A 17,953-nucleotide genomic window follows, 5' to 3' on the forward strand; every position below is an offset into this window, starting at 1 on the left:
GCCGCTTGTACTTGTTTGCAGGATGAATGGGGTGATTGGCGTGCAGATAATAAAGTTTCTGACTTATTAGTTAAAGACTGCATTTGCTGATACCAGTGCATATGCACAATGCTTCACTTTAATTCTCACATGCTGCCCCCTTCCTCCCCACCCCACAACAATCCAGTCTTGTCCCTGTGTCCAAGATAACATGTATCCCTTCCCTGCATGTACCCTGTGACCTTTTGCAAATGATGTAAATTTTGCATGATGATATATTGGAATGATGTTTTGTATACATGCTTGTTTCCAGGTTAGGGCACATATGCAGTTGCAGGTGTCAGCAGACATGGCCTTGATTAAAGACTTGCAGCAACTGACAAGGGAAAATAAACTACTTTCAGGCTTGAGATGCTTTTTACTGCAGGTAAAAAAAAATTCCTTTCCAAAGTTCTGATGGCCTACAACTTGAGTATTCACATTCCCAAGCTGCTCAGCCAACTGGGAGCCAATCTCAAAGTTGTTGGCATGCAGGCACAAGGCCCCTGCCATTGATAACTGTTTATCATTTCACGGACCAGTCAGCTACTTGTTACTGGTTAAATCTCCGTTTGTGCAGAGCACCCTCCTGGCTCCAGCTCGTTTGTAACTAGGCTTTCCCCACTGTCTGAACCAACTGCTTTGTAAACAGCATTTATAATGAGTGTTAGGTAACTTGCATTTTAAAAAGGGCAATAATTCTTCAGCAGTACTTGGCTTTCAAAACAGTTCTTTTCCCAGTTCAGTCGTAGAGTCAGAGTTGCACAGCATGGAAACAGACCCTTTGGTCCAACACATCCATGCTGACCAGATATCCTAAATTAATCTAGCCCCATTTGCCAGCATTTGGCCCATATCCCTCTCAACCCTTCGTATTCATATTCCCATCCGGATGCCTTTTAAGTGTTGTAACTGTACCCGCCTTCACCACTTCCTCTGGAAGCTCATTCCATATACACACCAGCCTCAGCGTGAAAAAGTTACCCCATGGTTCCTTTTTAAATCTCTCTCTCCCCCCCGGCCTCACCTTAAATCTGTGCCCTCTAGTTTTGGACTCTCCCATCCCAGGAAATAGACCTTGGCTATGGACATTATCCATGCCCCTCCTGATTTGATAAACCTCTATGATCATCCCTCTGCCTCCGACACTCCAGGGAAAATAAATCCCAGCCTATTCACTCTCTCCCTATAGCTCAAACTTTCCAACCCTGGCAATATCCTTGTAAATTTTTTCTGCACCCTTTCAAGTTTAACGATATCCTTCCTATAGCAGGGAGATAGGAAGTGAACACAGTATTCCAAAAGTGGTCTAACCAATGTCCTGCCCAGCTGCAACATGACCTCCTAACTCCTATACGCAATGCACTGACCAATAAAGGCACACACGGCTTTCACTATCCTGTCTACCTGTGACTCCACTTTCAAGGAACTATGAACCTGTACTCCAAGGTCTCTTTGTTCAGCAACACTTCCTCAGACCTTACCATAAAGTGTATAAGTCCTGCCCTGATTTGCCTTTCCAGAATGCAGCACCTCACATTTATCTAAATTAAACTCCATCTGCCACTCCTAGGCCCATTGGCCCATCTGATCAAGATCCCATTGTACTCTGAGGTAACCTTCTTTGCTGTCCACTACACCTCCAATTATGGTGTCACCTGCAAACTTACTAACCACAGCTCCTATGTTCACCTCCAAAACATTATATAAATGACAAAAATCAGTGGACCCAGCACCGATCCTTGTGGTGCCTGTTGATCACAGGTCCCCAGTCTGAAAAGCAACCCTCCATCACCACCCGCTGTCTCCTATCTTCAAGCCAGTCCTGTATTCAAATGTCCAGTTCTCCCTGTATTCAATGTGATCTAACCTTGCCAACCAGTGTACCATGAGGAACCTTGTTAAATGCCTCACTGAAGTCCATATTTATCACGCCCACTGTTCTGCTTTCATTAATCCTATTTGTTACTACTTCAAAAAACTCGATCAAGTTAATGAGACATGATTTCCTAACCACAAAGTCATGTTGACTATCCCTAATCATCCTTATCTTTCCAAATACATGTAAATCCTATCCCTCAGAATTCCCTCCAGCATCTTCCCCCACCACCGATGTCAGGCTCGTGGGTCTGTAATTCCCTGGCATTTTCTTACCTTACTACTTAAATAGTCCACAATCAAAAATACAGAAAACAAGTAGATATGGTCTTTGCAATGTCAGTATTGATACTTTAATGTGTGCATGCATGCATCCATAGTAGATCAGTTAGATTGCTCCCTTGTCATGCATCTAAAGCGATACGGAGTGTAAACTCTGCTCTGAACTGGTACAAGTTGAATACATTGGAAAGTTTTTTGTTGGTGCCATGAGCATGGATGACTTCTGTTCCCTGCATTAATCGGAGATCTGTTGGAAGTTGTACTTCTATGTGCATATGAACTTCTCATTTACATGTATAGGCCATCGGTCACTCATCACCAAGGGGCAGATTATATGATTAGAGTACTTAAACCATGTGATCACACATAGGCACTATTGTATTGGAAATTGGCACAGCTGTTTCTGGCTATTGCAGCAATCATGTGAATGCCCCTAACTACCAGCACAGGAGCACTGCCTTTTATTTAAGTATTTCAAATTGTGCTACAATTGTGGAAATGATCCTGCTGATCTGCTACAGCTGAGCTGCAGGTATAACATACTTTTAAAGATGAATACTCGTTATGTAACACTTGAATGCAGAGCAATGGTTTCAATTTCCTCGTTTCCCTCAATGTTTTACTTATTGAAAACAACTAATAAAAGCTGCTGTGTAGAGAGCCATTGTTGGGTTCCTGCTGCACACAGGGTTTTGTAAAAATGCATTGTTACTTTTTAAAAATACTCTATTGTTCTTGTGGAGTAGTGAGCTGTAAATAGTTTGGCCCTTTCTCTTAATAAGGCACACATGCCTTGGAGACAGAGCACATAGTCACTTTGTAATTATACTGGGGACAAGAACATTCACGTGTTGCTATCATTTTGCTATTTTAAAATCCCTCTTAGGTCAAAGTGCTTTTGAACTGCTTAGACTGCACAGTGTTTTCTGTTCCTCTATCAGAGGGTGACTAACTCATTCAGGATGCATGGGAATGTTTTGTAAAAATGTATGTTTATCTCCTCTTCAGCCTGGCTACCTACATCATAAATGATGTTTGTTCAGGTGGGGCTGTGAAACAACTGCTTGAGGCAGGGGGACACTGCCAAGGGGTTCACAGTTGACATATGGGTGGGTGAGATAATGGATCTTTACCGAAACTAACTAGCTGCAAAGGTTTTGCGGTTGCTGTCTTCATCCAGATAACATTTTCACCAATGTTATACGTACAAACTTTGTGATTTGAGCATGGTGAGGAGTGGTGAAGTATTTTAAGTGTTTTTCTTTATAGGTGCTTTTTCATATATGCATTTTACTTTACAGATTCAGGGTTTTCTAAGGTCAACAGAATTGACACCTAGTAGAAATTGCAATAGTGAATTAGCATTAGACATTAAACTTGTAGCTTACCAAATGAACAAGAGTAGGTCAATTGGCCCTTTGAGCCTGCTCTGCCACTCAAGATCATGGCTGATATTTTAACCTCAACTCTAAATTTCCCCAATAATCCTTCATCCCTTTTTGGTTATCAAGAATCTATCTACTGCTGCAAAAAAAAATATTTAAAGGTTTATGCATTCACTGCTTTTTGGGGAAGTGAATTCCAATGCCAGTCGACCCTCAAAACATTGTTCCTCCTCTCTTTTATATGGGCAACCCCTTATTTTTAAACTTGACCTCTAGTTCTAGATTCTCGCAAGGAAATATTCTTTCAGTATCTAATATGGTCGAGTCCCCACAGGGTTGTATATGTTTCAATTAAGTCACCTCTGATTCTTCTGAGTTCTAGAGGATACAGGCCCAGCCTGTCCAGCCTTTCCTCATAAGGCAATCAGCTTATTCCTGGCTTTACTCCAGTAAACTCTCTCTGAACTGCTTCCAGTGTATTAACATTCTTCTGTGAGCACAGTGACCAGTACTACACAGTGCTGTAGATGCAGCTTTACTATGCCCTGTATTGCTGAAGCATAACCTACCTACTCTTGCATTCAACTCCCTTCTCAATAAGCCATTACATCCTATTAGCTTTCCTGATTATTTACTGTTCCTGCATATAACCACCTGCAATTCATGCATCAGGATATCCAGATCTGTCTGCATCTGGGCTTTGCAACATCTAACCATTGAGATAACATGCTTTTTAAAAATTCTTTCTGCCAAAGTGGATAATTTCACATTTCCCCACATTGTACTCCATTTGCCAGGTCTTTGCCTACTTGCTTAAGGAGCCTGTGGAGGGATATGGATCGGTTATGTCCTCTTCTCAATTCACTTCCCGACCTATCTTTGTATCATCAGCAAATTTAGCTGCCATGCATTTGGTCCCTTCATACAAGTCACTTATACAAATTGTAAAGTTCAGGCCCTGGTAATGACCCCATGACACACCACTCGTGATGTACTGCTAGCCCATATATTCTTGCTAGCCATGTTAGTACACACGCGTACACGCGCGTACACGCGCACCTACCTTTTATTTGCTACCATCTTTGAAGTATGTATCAGATGCCTTCTGGAAATTTCCACTGGTTTCCTTTGCACATGGCACAAGTTACTACTTGAAAGAAAGAAAGTTTTATCAATGGGAAATCATGTTTAACTATGTTGGATCTGTCTCTTGTCTGGTAACGTTGATCAGGATCTCTGCAACGTGACATGGAAGTTGACCAAGAACGTCACAGTAGACTGTCTTAACCATTGACAGTCACCTGAGCTCTACAGAGGAATTTGCTTTTAAGTTGAGCTACCTGAAATGATCCAACATATTAAGTATAGTAAGTGCTTTCGCAATAAAAGCTTCCCTTTTTTTGTAGCCTCAGTTTGTTCAGTTGCTAAAGAATATTACTGTCAAAGCACAAGTATTGAAGGTTACATGAAAGTTCTGAATATAAATAGATTATCAGAGTACACCTGTTACAAAAGTTCAGAGAAATGTCAAAATTCAAATGTTTTTCTCTGCAAAGACTGTACAGAACTGAATTAGAACCTTTATGTACTTGTCAATTATTTTTGAAAATAAAAAAAATTGTACACTTCATGAAGTGACATTTGGGATTTGTGCCCTGTTAGGCCATTGTTCATTGAAGAACGTTGTATCATTTAATTGTGTTGAGAGGGGATGGTTTTAATATTCACAAACAGATGGGTCAGCTTCAAAGTGAGAAGAAAGAATAGAGGTTGCAGAAAACGGCTGGCACCCTGCTTTTCCTATAGTTTCCTTTGGCATGGGGTTTGCATTCGAAACACTAGCTCCATTTTCAAAATCACCAGACCACCACTTTGTGAAGCTTATGATCATTTGCAGTTTGTGGAGGGGAAAAAAATTCTATTCCATTTTCTGCAAAGACAGTGACCCATCTCCCAGCTGACAGCTTGTAGTTGCAAATCTGGGCCCTTCCAGTTTTGCTGTTTGAAGCCCAATTCCCGTGGGAGAGTCCATCCGTTTAGGAGTCTTTGTCACAACGTTGATAACGTTACACATGGTGATAACACATCAAGGCTGACTTGTTCCTTTTGAAAGTGATATCTTGGATTTAATTATTGTATTTCACACATAATTCTCTTGTGTTCTGTTAATAAAAATTGTTTTGCTGTACTCGATGAGAGGTGTTGGTGTTAGGGAGGCAACACTTTCCATTTCAGGCAGTCACTGTCTGCTTCGAATGCTTCGCAATGAGATGCTGAATGAACCTTTCTGGGCTTAGATGTGAGTGCTGTCTGTTGTGCCAGTCTGGCAGTTTAATCTGTTTCTCTGCACCAACCAACCTTTTTTGTAGCTCTTTTGAGGAGGACAAGATTGTCAGTTAGGAACAGTTTAATGCTGTAGGCCACCTCGACTGAACGGAGCCTGACATGTTGAAACTGGACTAAGCTTGAGAAGCAAGCAATTGGCATTCAAACTATCAGACTGAAGAGAGAAAAGACAATATCTTGTAACTATATGTTCATATCAAATTCAAACTTCCTATCAGCTGGCCTCACTGATCTGCATCCGTTTTAATCAAATGGCTTTGTTAATCAAGGTTCAATGGAATTGGGGGCAGGGAGGTGAGGGGGTGGGAGGTTATGGAGATGTGGTCTTTAGACTGATACTGTGTAAAATTTGGGTGATGACAGCATGTGAAGTTATTTATTGATAGAGATGCATTAAACCGGATTCATGAGTTGCTTTGTGAGATTTGCCAGCACACTGTACGCTTGGGTTAGGGTGGCAGCATTCATTTTTTACCTTCTGAGTTTGCAGCAGTGGCAAGAGTGACCAAGTGTGTAGAACATATCAGGGAGAAATGAGCACACTGTGACATCAGTTCAACACATTAGACTCCATGGAGTAATCAGCATTCATTCATCAGGTCAGAGCCTGAAATAAAACTGGGCAGGATTTCAAAAGAAAGCTCAAGGCTTTTGTTCGGGAGCCAGCCAGGAGTGTGAGATTCAGTGTGAAATACTTGGACAGCTTCCAGTATTTTGATGGTAATGGCAGATGGGCAATAAATCGAAAGCACATGGAAAGCACGTGAGACAAACCAATCCTCTCATTCTGTTATTGTTTACAAATGTAAATATTGGCTGAGCTCTGAGCACAGACAGGATGGGAACGCTAGCGTCACATGAGTAAGAAGCTCCCTGAGCTTGCACTGCACTCACTACTGATCAGTATTGGGATTGGGTCACGGGAACAATTCTAATTTTAATTGGGCATTTTACTGAACTGGAAGTATGGGAATAGGAATTGTTTTCTCAAAGTCATTGGCTTTTGTTCAGTGATATAACTTCCTCATAATGGAACATTTATGAATAGGGCTTTGTAAATGATAGATTTCCTCCTTGCTCCTTTTAAGTTCTATATCCATTGACATGAATACCCTATAAAAACTGAAAGAACTGTGGATGCTGTAAATCAGAAATAAAAACAAATTGCTGGAAAAGCTCAGCAGGTCTGATAGCACCAGGTCACCAGAGCCGAAATGTTAACTCTGATTTCTCTTCACAGGTGCCGTTGGATCTGCTGGGCTTTTCCAGCAATTTCTGTTTGTGATATGAACACCCTGACTGATCCCCATCACCTTGACATCACTGTAGAAATTTAACATCTGTAAATCTAGATGAATGTAGCCACACCCATATTTACTGAAGAGTAAAGATTACTGTAACAGTGATAATAACTTGGTGTAAAATGGCAATAGAGCAGCAGTATGTGGGGATTGAAACTGTATGCATTAGCTGATTCCCAGTGTGCAGTATTAATCTTTGAGAGCACTCGAGCTGTTACTGCATTTGCAAAACTGTACTAATGCTGCTGAATCAAAGATGAGCAGTTCACTTCGATCACAATATGCAATGGTTAAAATCTATGGTACTTTGTCACTACAATAACCTAAACTGCTTGGGCAGGCATTCCATATATGGAGTAGGCAGTTGAGAGTGCCATTTTCTCTTGTTTAACCACCATTTTGTATGGTAATTAAGGAGTAGGAATCAATGTGTAAAACTGACCTGGTCGGTTCCTGTAAGCAAAAGTCTAAGATTGCTCAGAGTTACTGTGTCTGTTTGCTTATTAGTACTGGGGTTGAGGACTGGACAAGCGGACAGAAGTTCTGATTTTGAGTTTGTCCTGTAACTAGCTGAATGAATTGACTCAGCTACCTAGAATAATGTTGGAAAGGATAATTTGAAATGTTACCTGGATTTAAATCGGACTGCTGTTGGGCTTTCATTTTAGTATGGCTCATGCAGTGTCTAGGCAGAATTTATGTAAGATTAAAATGCAATGATTTGCAGAAAACTGAGGTGAGAGGCAAGTTCATTGCAAGATATTTCCTCTGATCTGGGGCAGGGTTTATAATGGGTTTAAATGAATTTTTGGGAACCTGTTTGATTGAAATTGGTAAATTATGAAATCTATGGTATGTGTACGGCCTAAAATGTGTGACTGGTATGTAAAGTTTAAGGGCTTTGATGCATCTCTGCTTATCATACTAAATACAGTTATAAAGGGGAAATGAGTTTTTTGGCTAGAACAGTATGCAGTCTTGGGTGGTGCAGTGTTTCAAGTAGGACTTGAACACAGGGAGATTTAAGTGAACCTTGTCCTGTCTCCAGCTGATAGCTAATTACTCGATTGTTGTCTAATGCTTAGAACACATTTTCAAAGAGCAAGAAAAAAGTAGTTCCAGTAATTTAAATGTGATGATGTCATTGTGCATGAAAGGATGGTAATCCCAGACTGACTGGCTGTGCCAGCCAGGGCTATACTTAAAACATGGCAGGAGGAGGCACAAATACCCGCTGTCCAACTTCTTCCATAGTTTACTGAAAGTTTTTTAAATGTAGATTATCTTCAAGAGTTGGATTTTAAAAGATGTACAGTGTGGCGTCAACTGTCTAAGTTTTTGTTTGATTCTAACGAAAGTCAGGATTGTTAATCTGGTATTTAAACCGTGATGCTCAGTAGGTTAATTTAGCATTGTCTCTTCCTCTACCCTTGGCTAATCAGGCACTATGTAAATGCATTATAATAGCAATTTTCCCAAATCAAATATATATTGTTTTCTGAAGTTGAAATAATTATTCCATGGTCAGTATATATCGTGGCAGATTTTCTAGCTTGTATTATATGGCCTATTTTGCTGCTAGAAGATACGTGACATGTTGGTGCACCAATACCAGACATTGTATGTGTGAAATGAACAGTACCAGCTGAACTGTAGTTGGAACTTGCATTCCATTTACAGACCAAGATAAATAGAGGTTCTTGAAATTGCAAGAACAAAAAAATGCAAAAAATTAACATTAGTAGAATGGACGGCATTGTGGTACAGTGGTTAGCACTGCTGTGTCTCGGTGCCAGGGACCTGGGTTCAGTTCCACCCTCCAGTGACTGCATGGTGTTTGCACATTCTCCCTGTGTCTGCATGGGCGTCCTCTGCTCTGGTTTCCTCCCGCAGTCCGAAGACGTGCAGGTTAGTTGGATTGGCCATGCTAAATTGCCCAAAGTGTCCAGGGATGTGCAGGCTAGGCGTGGTGTGTCTCTGGCATGCTCCTCCGAGGGTCAGTGTGCCCTTGATGCACTGAATGGCCTGCTTTGACACTGTAGGGATTCTATCAATATTTTGTTGATTTGAGCTGAAAAGCTACCACCAATAAGTGTCAGGTAACAAAGACTTAGTCCTAATTATTTTCATTCATAGGATGTGGGTGTGGTTGGCTGCACACAGTTGCATTGAAGTATCCAAAGTAGTCTCATCACATCTTGAATCAGTTCACTTTTTCAGTAATGGGTCAGCATTTATTGCCGTCCCTAGTTGCCCTTGAAGGTGGTAATGAGCTGCTGCATTGAACTTGGTTGGAAGTATACTCAACGCTGTCACAGAGGGAGTTCCAGGATTTTGATCCAGCGACGCTCCATGAATAGTGGTATATGTCCAAGTTAGGATGGTGAGTGGCTTTGAGGGGAACTTGCAGGTGGTGATATTCCAGGTGTCTTTTGCTCTTATTCTAGAAAGGAATAATTTGATTAGGGATAGTCAACATGGTTTTGTGAAGGGTAGGTCGTGTCTCACAAACCTTATTGAGTTCTTTGAGAAGGTGACCAAACAGGTGGATGAGGGTAAAGCAGTTGATGTGGTGTATATGGATTTCAGTAAAGCCTTTGATAAGGTTCCCCATGGTAGGCTATTGCAGAAAATACGGAGGCATGGGATTGAGGGTGATTTAGCGGTTTGGATCAGAAATTGGCTAGCTGTAAGAAGACAAAGGGTGGTGGTTGATGGGAAATGTTCATCCTGGAGTTCAGTTACTAGTGGTGTACCTCAAGGATCTGTTTTGGGGCCACTGCTGTTTGTCATTTTTATAAATGACCTGGATGAGGGCGTAGAAGGATGGGTTAGTAAATTTGCGGATGACACCAAAGTCGGTGGAGTTGTGGATAGTGCGGAAGGATGTTGCAGGTTACAGAGGGACATAGATAAGCTGCAGAGCTGGGCTGAGAGGTGGCAAATGGAGTTTAATGCGGAAAAGTGTGAGGTGATTCACTTTGGAAGGAGTAACAGGAATACAGAGTACTGGGCTAATGGTAAGATTCTTGGTAGTGTGGATGAGCAGAAAGATCTCGGTGTCCATGTGCATAGATCACTGAAAGTTGCCACCCAGGTTGATAGCGTTGTTAAGAAGGCGTACAGTATGTTAGGTTTTATTGGTAGAGGGATTGAGTTTCGGAGCCATGAGGTCATGTTGCAGCTGTACAAAACTCTGGTGCGGCCGCACTTGGAGTATTGCGTACAGTTCTGGTCGCCACATTATAGGAAGGATGTGGAAGCATTGGAAAGGGTGCAGAGGAGATTTACCAGGATGTTGCCTGGTATGGAGGGAAGGTCTTATGAGGAAAGGCTGAGGGTCTTGAGGCTGTTTTCGTTAGAGAGAAGAAGGTTAAGAGGTGACTTGATAGAGACATACAAGATGATCAGAGGATTAGATAGGGTGGACAGTGGGAGCCTTTTTCCTCGGATGGTGATGGCTAGCACGAGGGGACATAGCTTTAAATTGAGGGGTGATAGATGTAGGACAGATGTCAGAGGTAGGTTCTTTACTCAGAGTAGTAAGGACGTGGAATGCCCTGCCTGCAAAAATAGTAGACTCGCCCACTTTAAGGGCATTTAAATGGTCATTGGATAAACATATGGATGATAATGGAATAGTTTAGGTTAGATGGGCTTCAGATTGGTTTCACAGGTCGGCGCAACATCGAGGGCTGAAGGGCCTGTACTGCGCTGTTATGTTCTATGTTCTATGTTCTATGTTGTAGATGGTAGTGGTCTCAGGTTTAGAAGGTGCTGATTAAGGAACCGTAGTGAATTTATTCAATGCACCTTGTAGGTAGTACACACTACTGCTCTTGTGCATCAGTGGTGGAAGGAGTGAATGGCTCCATATCCACAAACAATCAAACTGCCCTATCCTGGATGATTTTAAGCTTCTTGTGCAATGTTGAAGCTGCACTCATCCTGGTGGGGAATATTCCATAGCAGTCCTGATTTGTTCCTTGATACCAGATAAAACACTAGGAGAGAAAGAGAGCAGATACCAGATAAAACATTGCAAGAGTGTTTGGACATCAGATAAACCACTGCAAGAGAAAGTGCAGAAAGCAGATAAAACACTACAAGGCAGCATGTGCTGGGATTAGAAGATACAAAGAGGGATAACACCCAACACTCCCACTACGCGGATAAGTTCAAACATAGTACTAACTTTACGTAGTATACACATTGGTAGTAAATAAGTGAATACTGTTTCTAAATGGTTAAAATTAAGAATGGCAGTTCAGCTGGCATACCAAAGTTGCAGTATGTAGGAACTCATACCATTGTAATCCAGGTCAAACATATTTGCAGTAAGTGTTTGAAGTTTGAGCAGCTTTAGCTCAGTTAGAGCTAGAGGCTGGACTCCAGACGCTGCGATGCATTGAGGAGGAGGAATATTATTTGGATCCTTTTGTAGTAGGCGTCGTGCCTCTTGGAGTAAGGTGTTCTGACTTGGGAAGGTGTGGCTACAAATGAAGCAGGTAAGAGGGTCCAGAGCATAGGAATGTCAGTCTCTGCAATTGTCCAAAGGTTTGAGGTTCCTTCAGCTTGTTTGGAGTTGGGCTTGTGGGATGGATGAGCTAAATAACTATATGGCACTGTACAGGAACCCATTCAAGCAGGGGAGCCAAAAGGAATGTAGTGGACAGCATTGTTGGGGGATTGGAGCTGTTCTCTGCAGTCAAGAAGGAGAGCTCAAATGTGGTGTCTGCCCAGTGCCAGGGTTCAGGATACCTGCTCTGGATTGGAGAAGGACTTGGATTGGGAGAGGGAGGATCCATGTAGGCTCCAATGACATAGGTAGGACTAAGAAGAGGTTCACGTAGTTGGTATGCAGAGCTAGGCATCAAATTAAGAAGTAGAATCTCAAAGGTGATAATCTCTGAATTATTACCCAGTCACGTGCAAATTGGCATCGGGTAAACAAGGTTAGAGAGAGGAATGTGTGGCTGAAAGGCTGGTCTGGGAGAAGTGCGTTCTGATCTGCGGGCACTGGCACCAATACAGGGGAAAGTGGAATCTGTACTATTAGGATGGTTTACACCTGAACTGTTCTTGTGAACTGCATAATGAGGGAGTTAATGAATTTTTAAAGTAAATCGTAGGCGAGTTGTGATGAATCGGTGAAGCATGGGCAACCGAAGGATGAATTAATGTGGAAAAGGATGCATAGACAGTGACAGGAAGATTCAGAGAATACAGATGAGAGCAGGCAGGTTAGTGGAGCTGAGTCCATGAAAAAATCAGCCATGATCTTATTGAATGGCGGAGCAGGCTCAACAGGCCAGATGGCCTACTCCTCCTTGTTCTTATGTGAATAAAGGGGAGCCATTGGGTGTATTATACTTAAGTTTCAGAAGACATTTTATAAGGTGCCATATCAAAAGTTATTACAGAAAATTAAAGGGAATAGGGGTAACATTGACACAGAATATTGGCTTGCTCACCTGAAAGAATAGTCTTTTTCGGGCTGGCAGGGTGTCACAAGTGGTGTGTCATGGGTCAGTATCAGGGCGTTAACTTTACAAGTTATATAAATGATTTGAATGAAGGAACCAAAGCTATAGTAGCTAAATTTGCTGATGGCAAAGATACGGGAATGAGTTGTGAAGAGGACATAAGTCTAACGTTAAGTGAGTGGGCAAAGACCTAGCCAATAGAGTACAACATGGGAAAGTGCAGAATTTTCCATTTTTGGCAAAAAGTAAAAGAAGAGCATTATCTAACTGGTGAAAATTGCAAAGATCTGAGAGAGATCTGGGTGTCTCAGTGCATGAATTGCAGAAGGTAAGTATGCAGGTATCATGAGTAATGAGGAAAGCTAATAGAATATTATGTTTTATTGCAAGGGGAATTGAATGCAAGAGTGGGGAGATTATGCTTCAGTTATATAAGGCATCAATAAGATCACACCTGGAACACTATAGTAGTGGTCACTGTACTGACAGAAGGATGTTAATACACTAGAAGCAGTTCAGAGAAGGTTTACTGGAATAATACCTGGAAAGAGCAGATTACTTTGCGGAAAGGTTAGGCTGGGCCTGTTTCCTCTGGAATTTGGAAGAGTTAGCAGTGACTTAATTGAAACATCAGATCCTGAAGAAACTTGACCGAGTGGATGTCAAAAGGATAGTTCCTCTTGTGTGAATAGAAGTAGGAGCTCTAGTTTTTTTTAAAAAAAAAAAAAGGGATCACCCACTTAAGCCAAATGAGGAAACATGCTTTAAGGGTTGGGAGTCTTTGGAATTCCCTTCCTCAAAAGGCAGAGGATGCGAATATTTAAATATTTTCATAGCATGGGAGGTAGACTCTTGATTACCATTTCATCAAGATAGTCAGGGTATGCAGGAAAATTGAGTTGAGGTTAAAATCAGATCAGCCAAGACCTTACTGTTGGCTCGAAGGACCAAATGGTCTACTCATGTTCCTTGTTTGTATGTTGTAGATGGTGGATAGGCGTTTGGAGTTAAAAGATGTAAGTGACTCACTTGGATGACGTCATTGGTTGCAGGTGAGCGATGGTGGATGAGAGAGGATGGCACAAGTTGGCCAAATGTGGCAGCCATAACACATCTTCCGGCAAGAGTGGCTATATGTGGGAATGGAGGGAGAGAGAGAGAAACATCGAAGATAGGAACCGAAGTAGCCGTTCGGCCCTTCAAGCCAGTTCTGCTGTTCAGTATGATCATTGTTGTTCACATCCCATTGGCCCTCATCTGTTGACATTAAAAAAAAAACTGTCTTTTCTTTAGTTATTGAACATAGAGCAGTGTTCATTTGAGGGCAAGGTTGGAGGGGAATGTGGCAGGCACTCTGTTTTCTGGCACTTCTCTACCAGGTAGAGAGTACTCTCTGGAGCTTAGTGTAAAAGAAGAGCATGAACTAGTAATTATAAAGTAGATGAATTTTGTTTGACTATTAAGATGATTCCTTCTACTCATGAATGAAGGAAGTTCTTTTATGTTTTGCAATGTCTAACACATTGGATCCTCCATAAGGCTATTCAGTACTCTCCCAGGCCGTGCAAATGTACGTACAACTAACTTGGTCAATTTCTTTAAATAATTTTCACCATTTCAGTGCCTGTAGAAATGAGGTTTGAGATACATTAGTGTATGGAAAAGCATGACATAAATACCATTACTCATGAAGAGTAGGCCAATCAATTGTTTTTTTTTCTGGGCTTGTAGGATTTGTCTGGTTCTATTGATGATTTGCCAACTGGGACAGAGGGAGCACTGAGTCCAGGAGTGAGTACATCAGGAATCTCCAGCAGTCAAGGGGAACAAAGTAACCCTGCACAGTCACCGTTCTCTCCTCATACCTCCCCACATCTGCCTGGAATTCGTGGTCCATCACCTTCACCTGTAGGATCGCCAGCTAGTGTAACCCAGTCCCGGTCTGGGCCACTGTCCCCAGCAGCTGTACCAGGTAGGAATATCGAAGTTTCATTTGTAAATGTACCCTGCAGAAGGGTGTTCCTGGCAAGGCTGAATGATTTTTCAAAGGCTGTTCTTTAGATTTTCAAGAACTGTTTTCTGTGTGCAGGGACTCCTTTTTAGTTTCACTAAGTCCTTCAGTAGATGGTGCAGTCATTTATCAACAAAATCACTGAAGATATTGGTACTATGAAGGATTTAGACTTGCATAAAAGCAGACTAGGAGTAAATCATCAATATCCCTAGTAGCTATCGCTGTTTATTAAGTGTGAAGCCACAGCATACAAGCATTAATTAAGTATCACTATATAAATTGACACAAGGCAGCAGGCATCAGTTAACAATAGATGCTGGTTTTAAGAAAAACACACTGCTACATTTCTATTTAGAAAAATGTCGTCGTCCTGAACATGCTTTTTTTTTTGTGGACTGCTGAGGTCACAGCTAACTGTTGCGTGTTTGTTCTAACACTGTTACTGCAGTGCTTGCTCCTGGGGCTCCCTTGATGGCTTTGCACAGTATTCCAGTTTCCTCCAGCTTTTGTTGACTGTCACTCACACCACTGCTTGAATCACAGGCTGCTTCTGTCCTGCATTTGTTGTTATATTCATAGGCTCCCTATCAGCATCAAGCATGGGAGAGAACCAGCCTATGGTTGAAGAAGTGGTTCATCACCATTTCCTCCCATCCTGTTTGTGGGGGCAGCTTATCCCAGGTTGGCCTTGAGTAAATTTTCTTGGGTGATCTGGGGAGGGCGTGAAGTGGGTGGATTCGCCTGGTAACCCTTGTTGTGAACCCTAGCACCTCGTCAGACTGAGAGTGAAGAATTTTTAAGGCTCTTCTTGTCTTGCTCTTTAGACTTCATCTTTGCCAATAGTGGGTAGAAATTTGAGAGTTCAAGATTGTCAAAACTAAGGTATTAATTGGTGTGTTTGTAACCTGGTTTAAAGAGACTGGATAGAACCAGGCTCAGGATCCTTTAGGGGACTCTGCCCCTAAATTAGCTATGTTTTACTGTGACCAGGTGAATGGTAAAACATAGAAACTATGAGCAGGAGTAGGCCATTTGGTCCTGTACACCTGCTGTACTAATCGAATCATGGCTGATCCTTCATCCTCGACCATATTTTTGCTGTCTTCCCATATTCCTTGATGCCTTTAATATCTAAAAATGTATCTATTGCCTCCTTGAATATATTCAATGATTTGGCCTCCACAGCGTTCTGTCATAGAGAATTCCACAGGTTCACTACCCTTTGAAGACATTTTTCCTTGTTTCAGTCCTAAATGGTCTACCCCATATCCTGAGACCATGTACCCTGGTTGTAAACTCTCTATCCCAAGAAAATGTCCATCTTACATCTGGTCTGTCCAGCCCTGTTAGAATTTACACATTTCGAACAGATCTCACTCATCCTTCTAAACTCGTGAATATAGGCCCATTCAAACCAATTTCTCCTCAAGGTGTTCTGATATTCCAGGTGTCAGCCTGTTGTACCTCTGCTACACATTGTCTATTGCAAGTATGTCCTTTTCTTGGGTAGGGAGACCAAAACTGCATGCAATACTCCAGGTGTGGTCTCAATCAGGCCTTTGAAAACCTGCCTGTATACTTTTCATCAACTGGTATGATAAGCGCACACACATCCCTTTGTACGTTAACAATTACCAATATATCACTATTTAAATAATACTAGCACCACCCCTCCCCACCTCTTTCCCTCTCCCCCTGCCTTGCTTAGGATGAATAACCCCAGGTTTGGCATATTGAATTGTCTTTATTCCATGTTTGGCCACTCGCTCAACATATCTAAATCACCTTGCAGCCTCTTCGCTGCATCCTCACATATCACAGTTCCACCTAGTTTTGTGTCATCAGCAAACTTGGAAATGTTGCTTTTGGTTCCCTCATTCAAATATATAGCTGAGGCCCAAGCACTGATCTGATCCTTGTGGTACCCAACTAGCCATTTCTTGCCGCTTGAAAAAAGGCCTGTTTATTCATAGTCTTTTCTCTCTATCAATCAATTTTCGACCCATTGTCAAATATATAACCTCCAACCAATGTGCTTTAACTTTGCCCGCTAACCTCTGAGAGACCTTTTATCAAAAGGCTTCTGACTATCCCAATCTCCCTTACTAGTTCTATTAAGTACATCCTCAGAAAAACTCCACTAAACTTGTTTAGCAAATGATTTATCTTTTTGTAAACAGAGGTTGACTTTTTTGTCCAACCCCATTAATGCTTTCCAAATGTTCTATTACAAAATACATGATAAAAGAATCTAGCACTTTTCTCTCTACTAGTGTTAAGCTAACTCTTCTGTAATTCTGTTTTTTTTCCTCTCTTCCCTTTTAAAATAGTGGGGTTATTACGTTTGCCACCTGTCAATCTGTAGGAACTGCAGCAGAGCCTAACATTTTGGATTATGACCACCAATGCATCCAGGTTTTCCTTTAGTATTGAGATGTCGATTCTCATGCCCTGGTGATTTGTCAGCTTTTAATCCCATTAATTTCAATTTTCTTACTATACATATTTTCTTAAATTCTGCCCGCTCACTAGACCCTTGGTTCTCTACCATTTCTGAGGTTATTTGCGCCCCATTTTGTGAAAGTATGTGTCAATTCTTCTACCAACTGTAAGGAACCTTCATTTGTCTTCATTAATCTGATCTTCACATTTATGAAGCTTTTTTGATCAGTTTCCATGTTCCCTACAGTTCTTCTCATACAGTTTGCTCCAAAACTGGGAAGTAGAATAAGGTTTGTACTTGTAAATTTCGAGAGCAGGAATTTGTCTCTGGAATAAATCCTTTGGTTTTTTCATCCTCTGAGCTGAAATCTTAGATGTGTAAATGATACTCCTTTACCAAAGTAGCCTCATTGTGGAAATAAATGCTATGCGGGAGGACTACTGAAAACAGATGGAAAGCCCAGCCAGACCATACCTCGAGCATCTGCCTTCCAAATGTGACATGTATGAGCTGCATACCTACCTGTGCCTGTAGTATCAGCTGGTGTAATTGCTTCATTCAGCTCAACTTGTTAGTCCTTTAAAGGGCTGAAGCTCCAATTTCCTATCCCCATGACTTCCTGCTGCCTTATACTTTTCAGTTATAACAAATTCAACAATAACTAATATAACTCTTTGCTTGCTAGGTAATCAAATGCCACCTCGCCCTCCAAGTGGCCAGTCCGATGGAATTCTGCACCCTTCCATGAATCCATCTGCTATGGGGCAGGACCGAGGTGAGGTCTTGACTAGTTTTTGTAG

General features: G+C 41.6%; 1 protein-coding gene across 4 annotated transcripts in view; it reads left to right on the plus strand.

The window, feature by feature from the left end:
• The window catches only part of LOC109937816 (AT-rich interactive domain-containing protein 1A), a 123,528-nt gene that overhangs the window by 64,741 nt on the left and 40,834 nt on the right, over positions 1-17,953 (plus strand). For all 4 annotated transcript variants that reach the window (XM_048612998.1, XM_020536318.2, XM_048612999.1 and 1 more), the window contains exons 5-6: positions 14,428-14,668; positions 17,839-17,928. In XM_048612998.1, coding sequence (XP_048468955.1) covers positions 14,428-14,668; positions 17,839-17,928 — 331 coding nt within the window. The remainder of the gene's footprint in view (positions 1-14,427; positions 14,669-17,838; positions 17,929-17,953) is intronic.

The sequence above is a fragment of the Rhincodon typus genome, chromosome 27, assembly GCF_021869965.1.
Source record: "Rhincodon typus isolate 14 chromosome 27, sRhiTyp1.1, whole genome shotgun sequence".
Lineage (NCBI taxonomy): Eukaryota > Metazoa > Chordata > Chondrichthyes > Orectolobiformes > Rhincodontidae > Rhincodon > Rhincodon typus.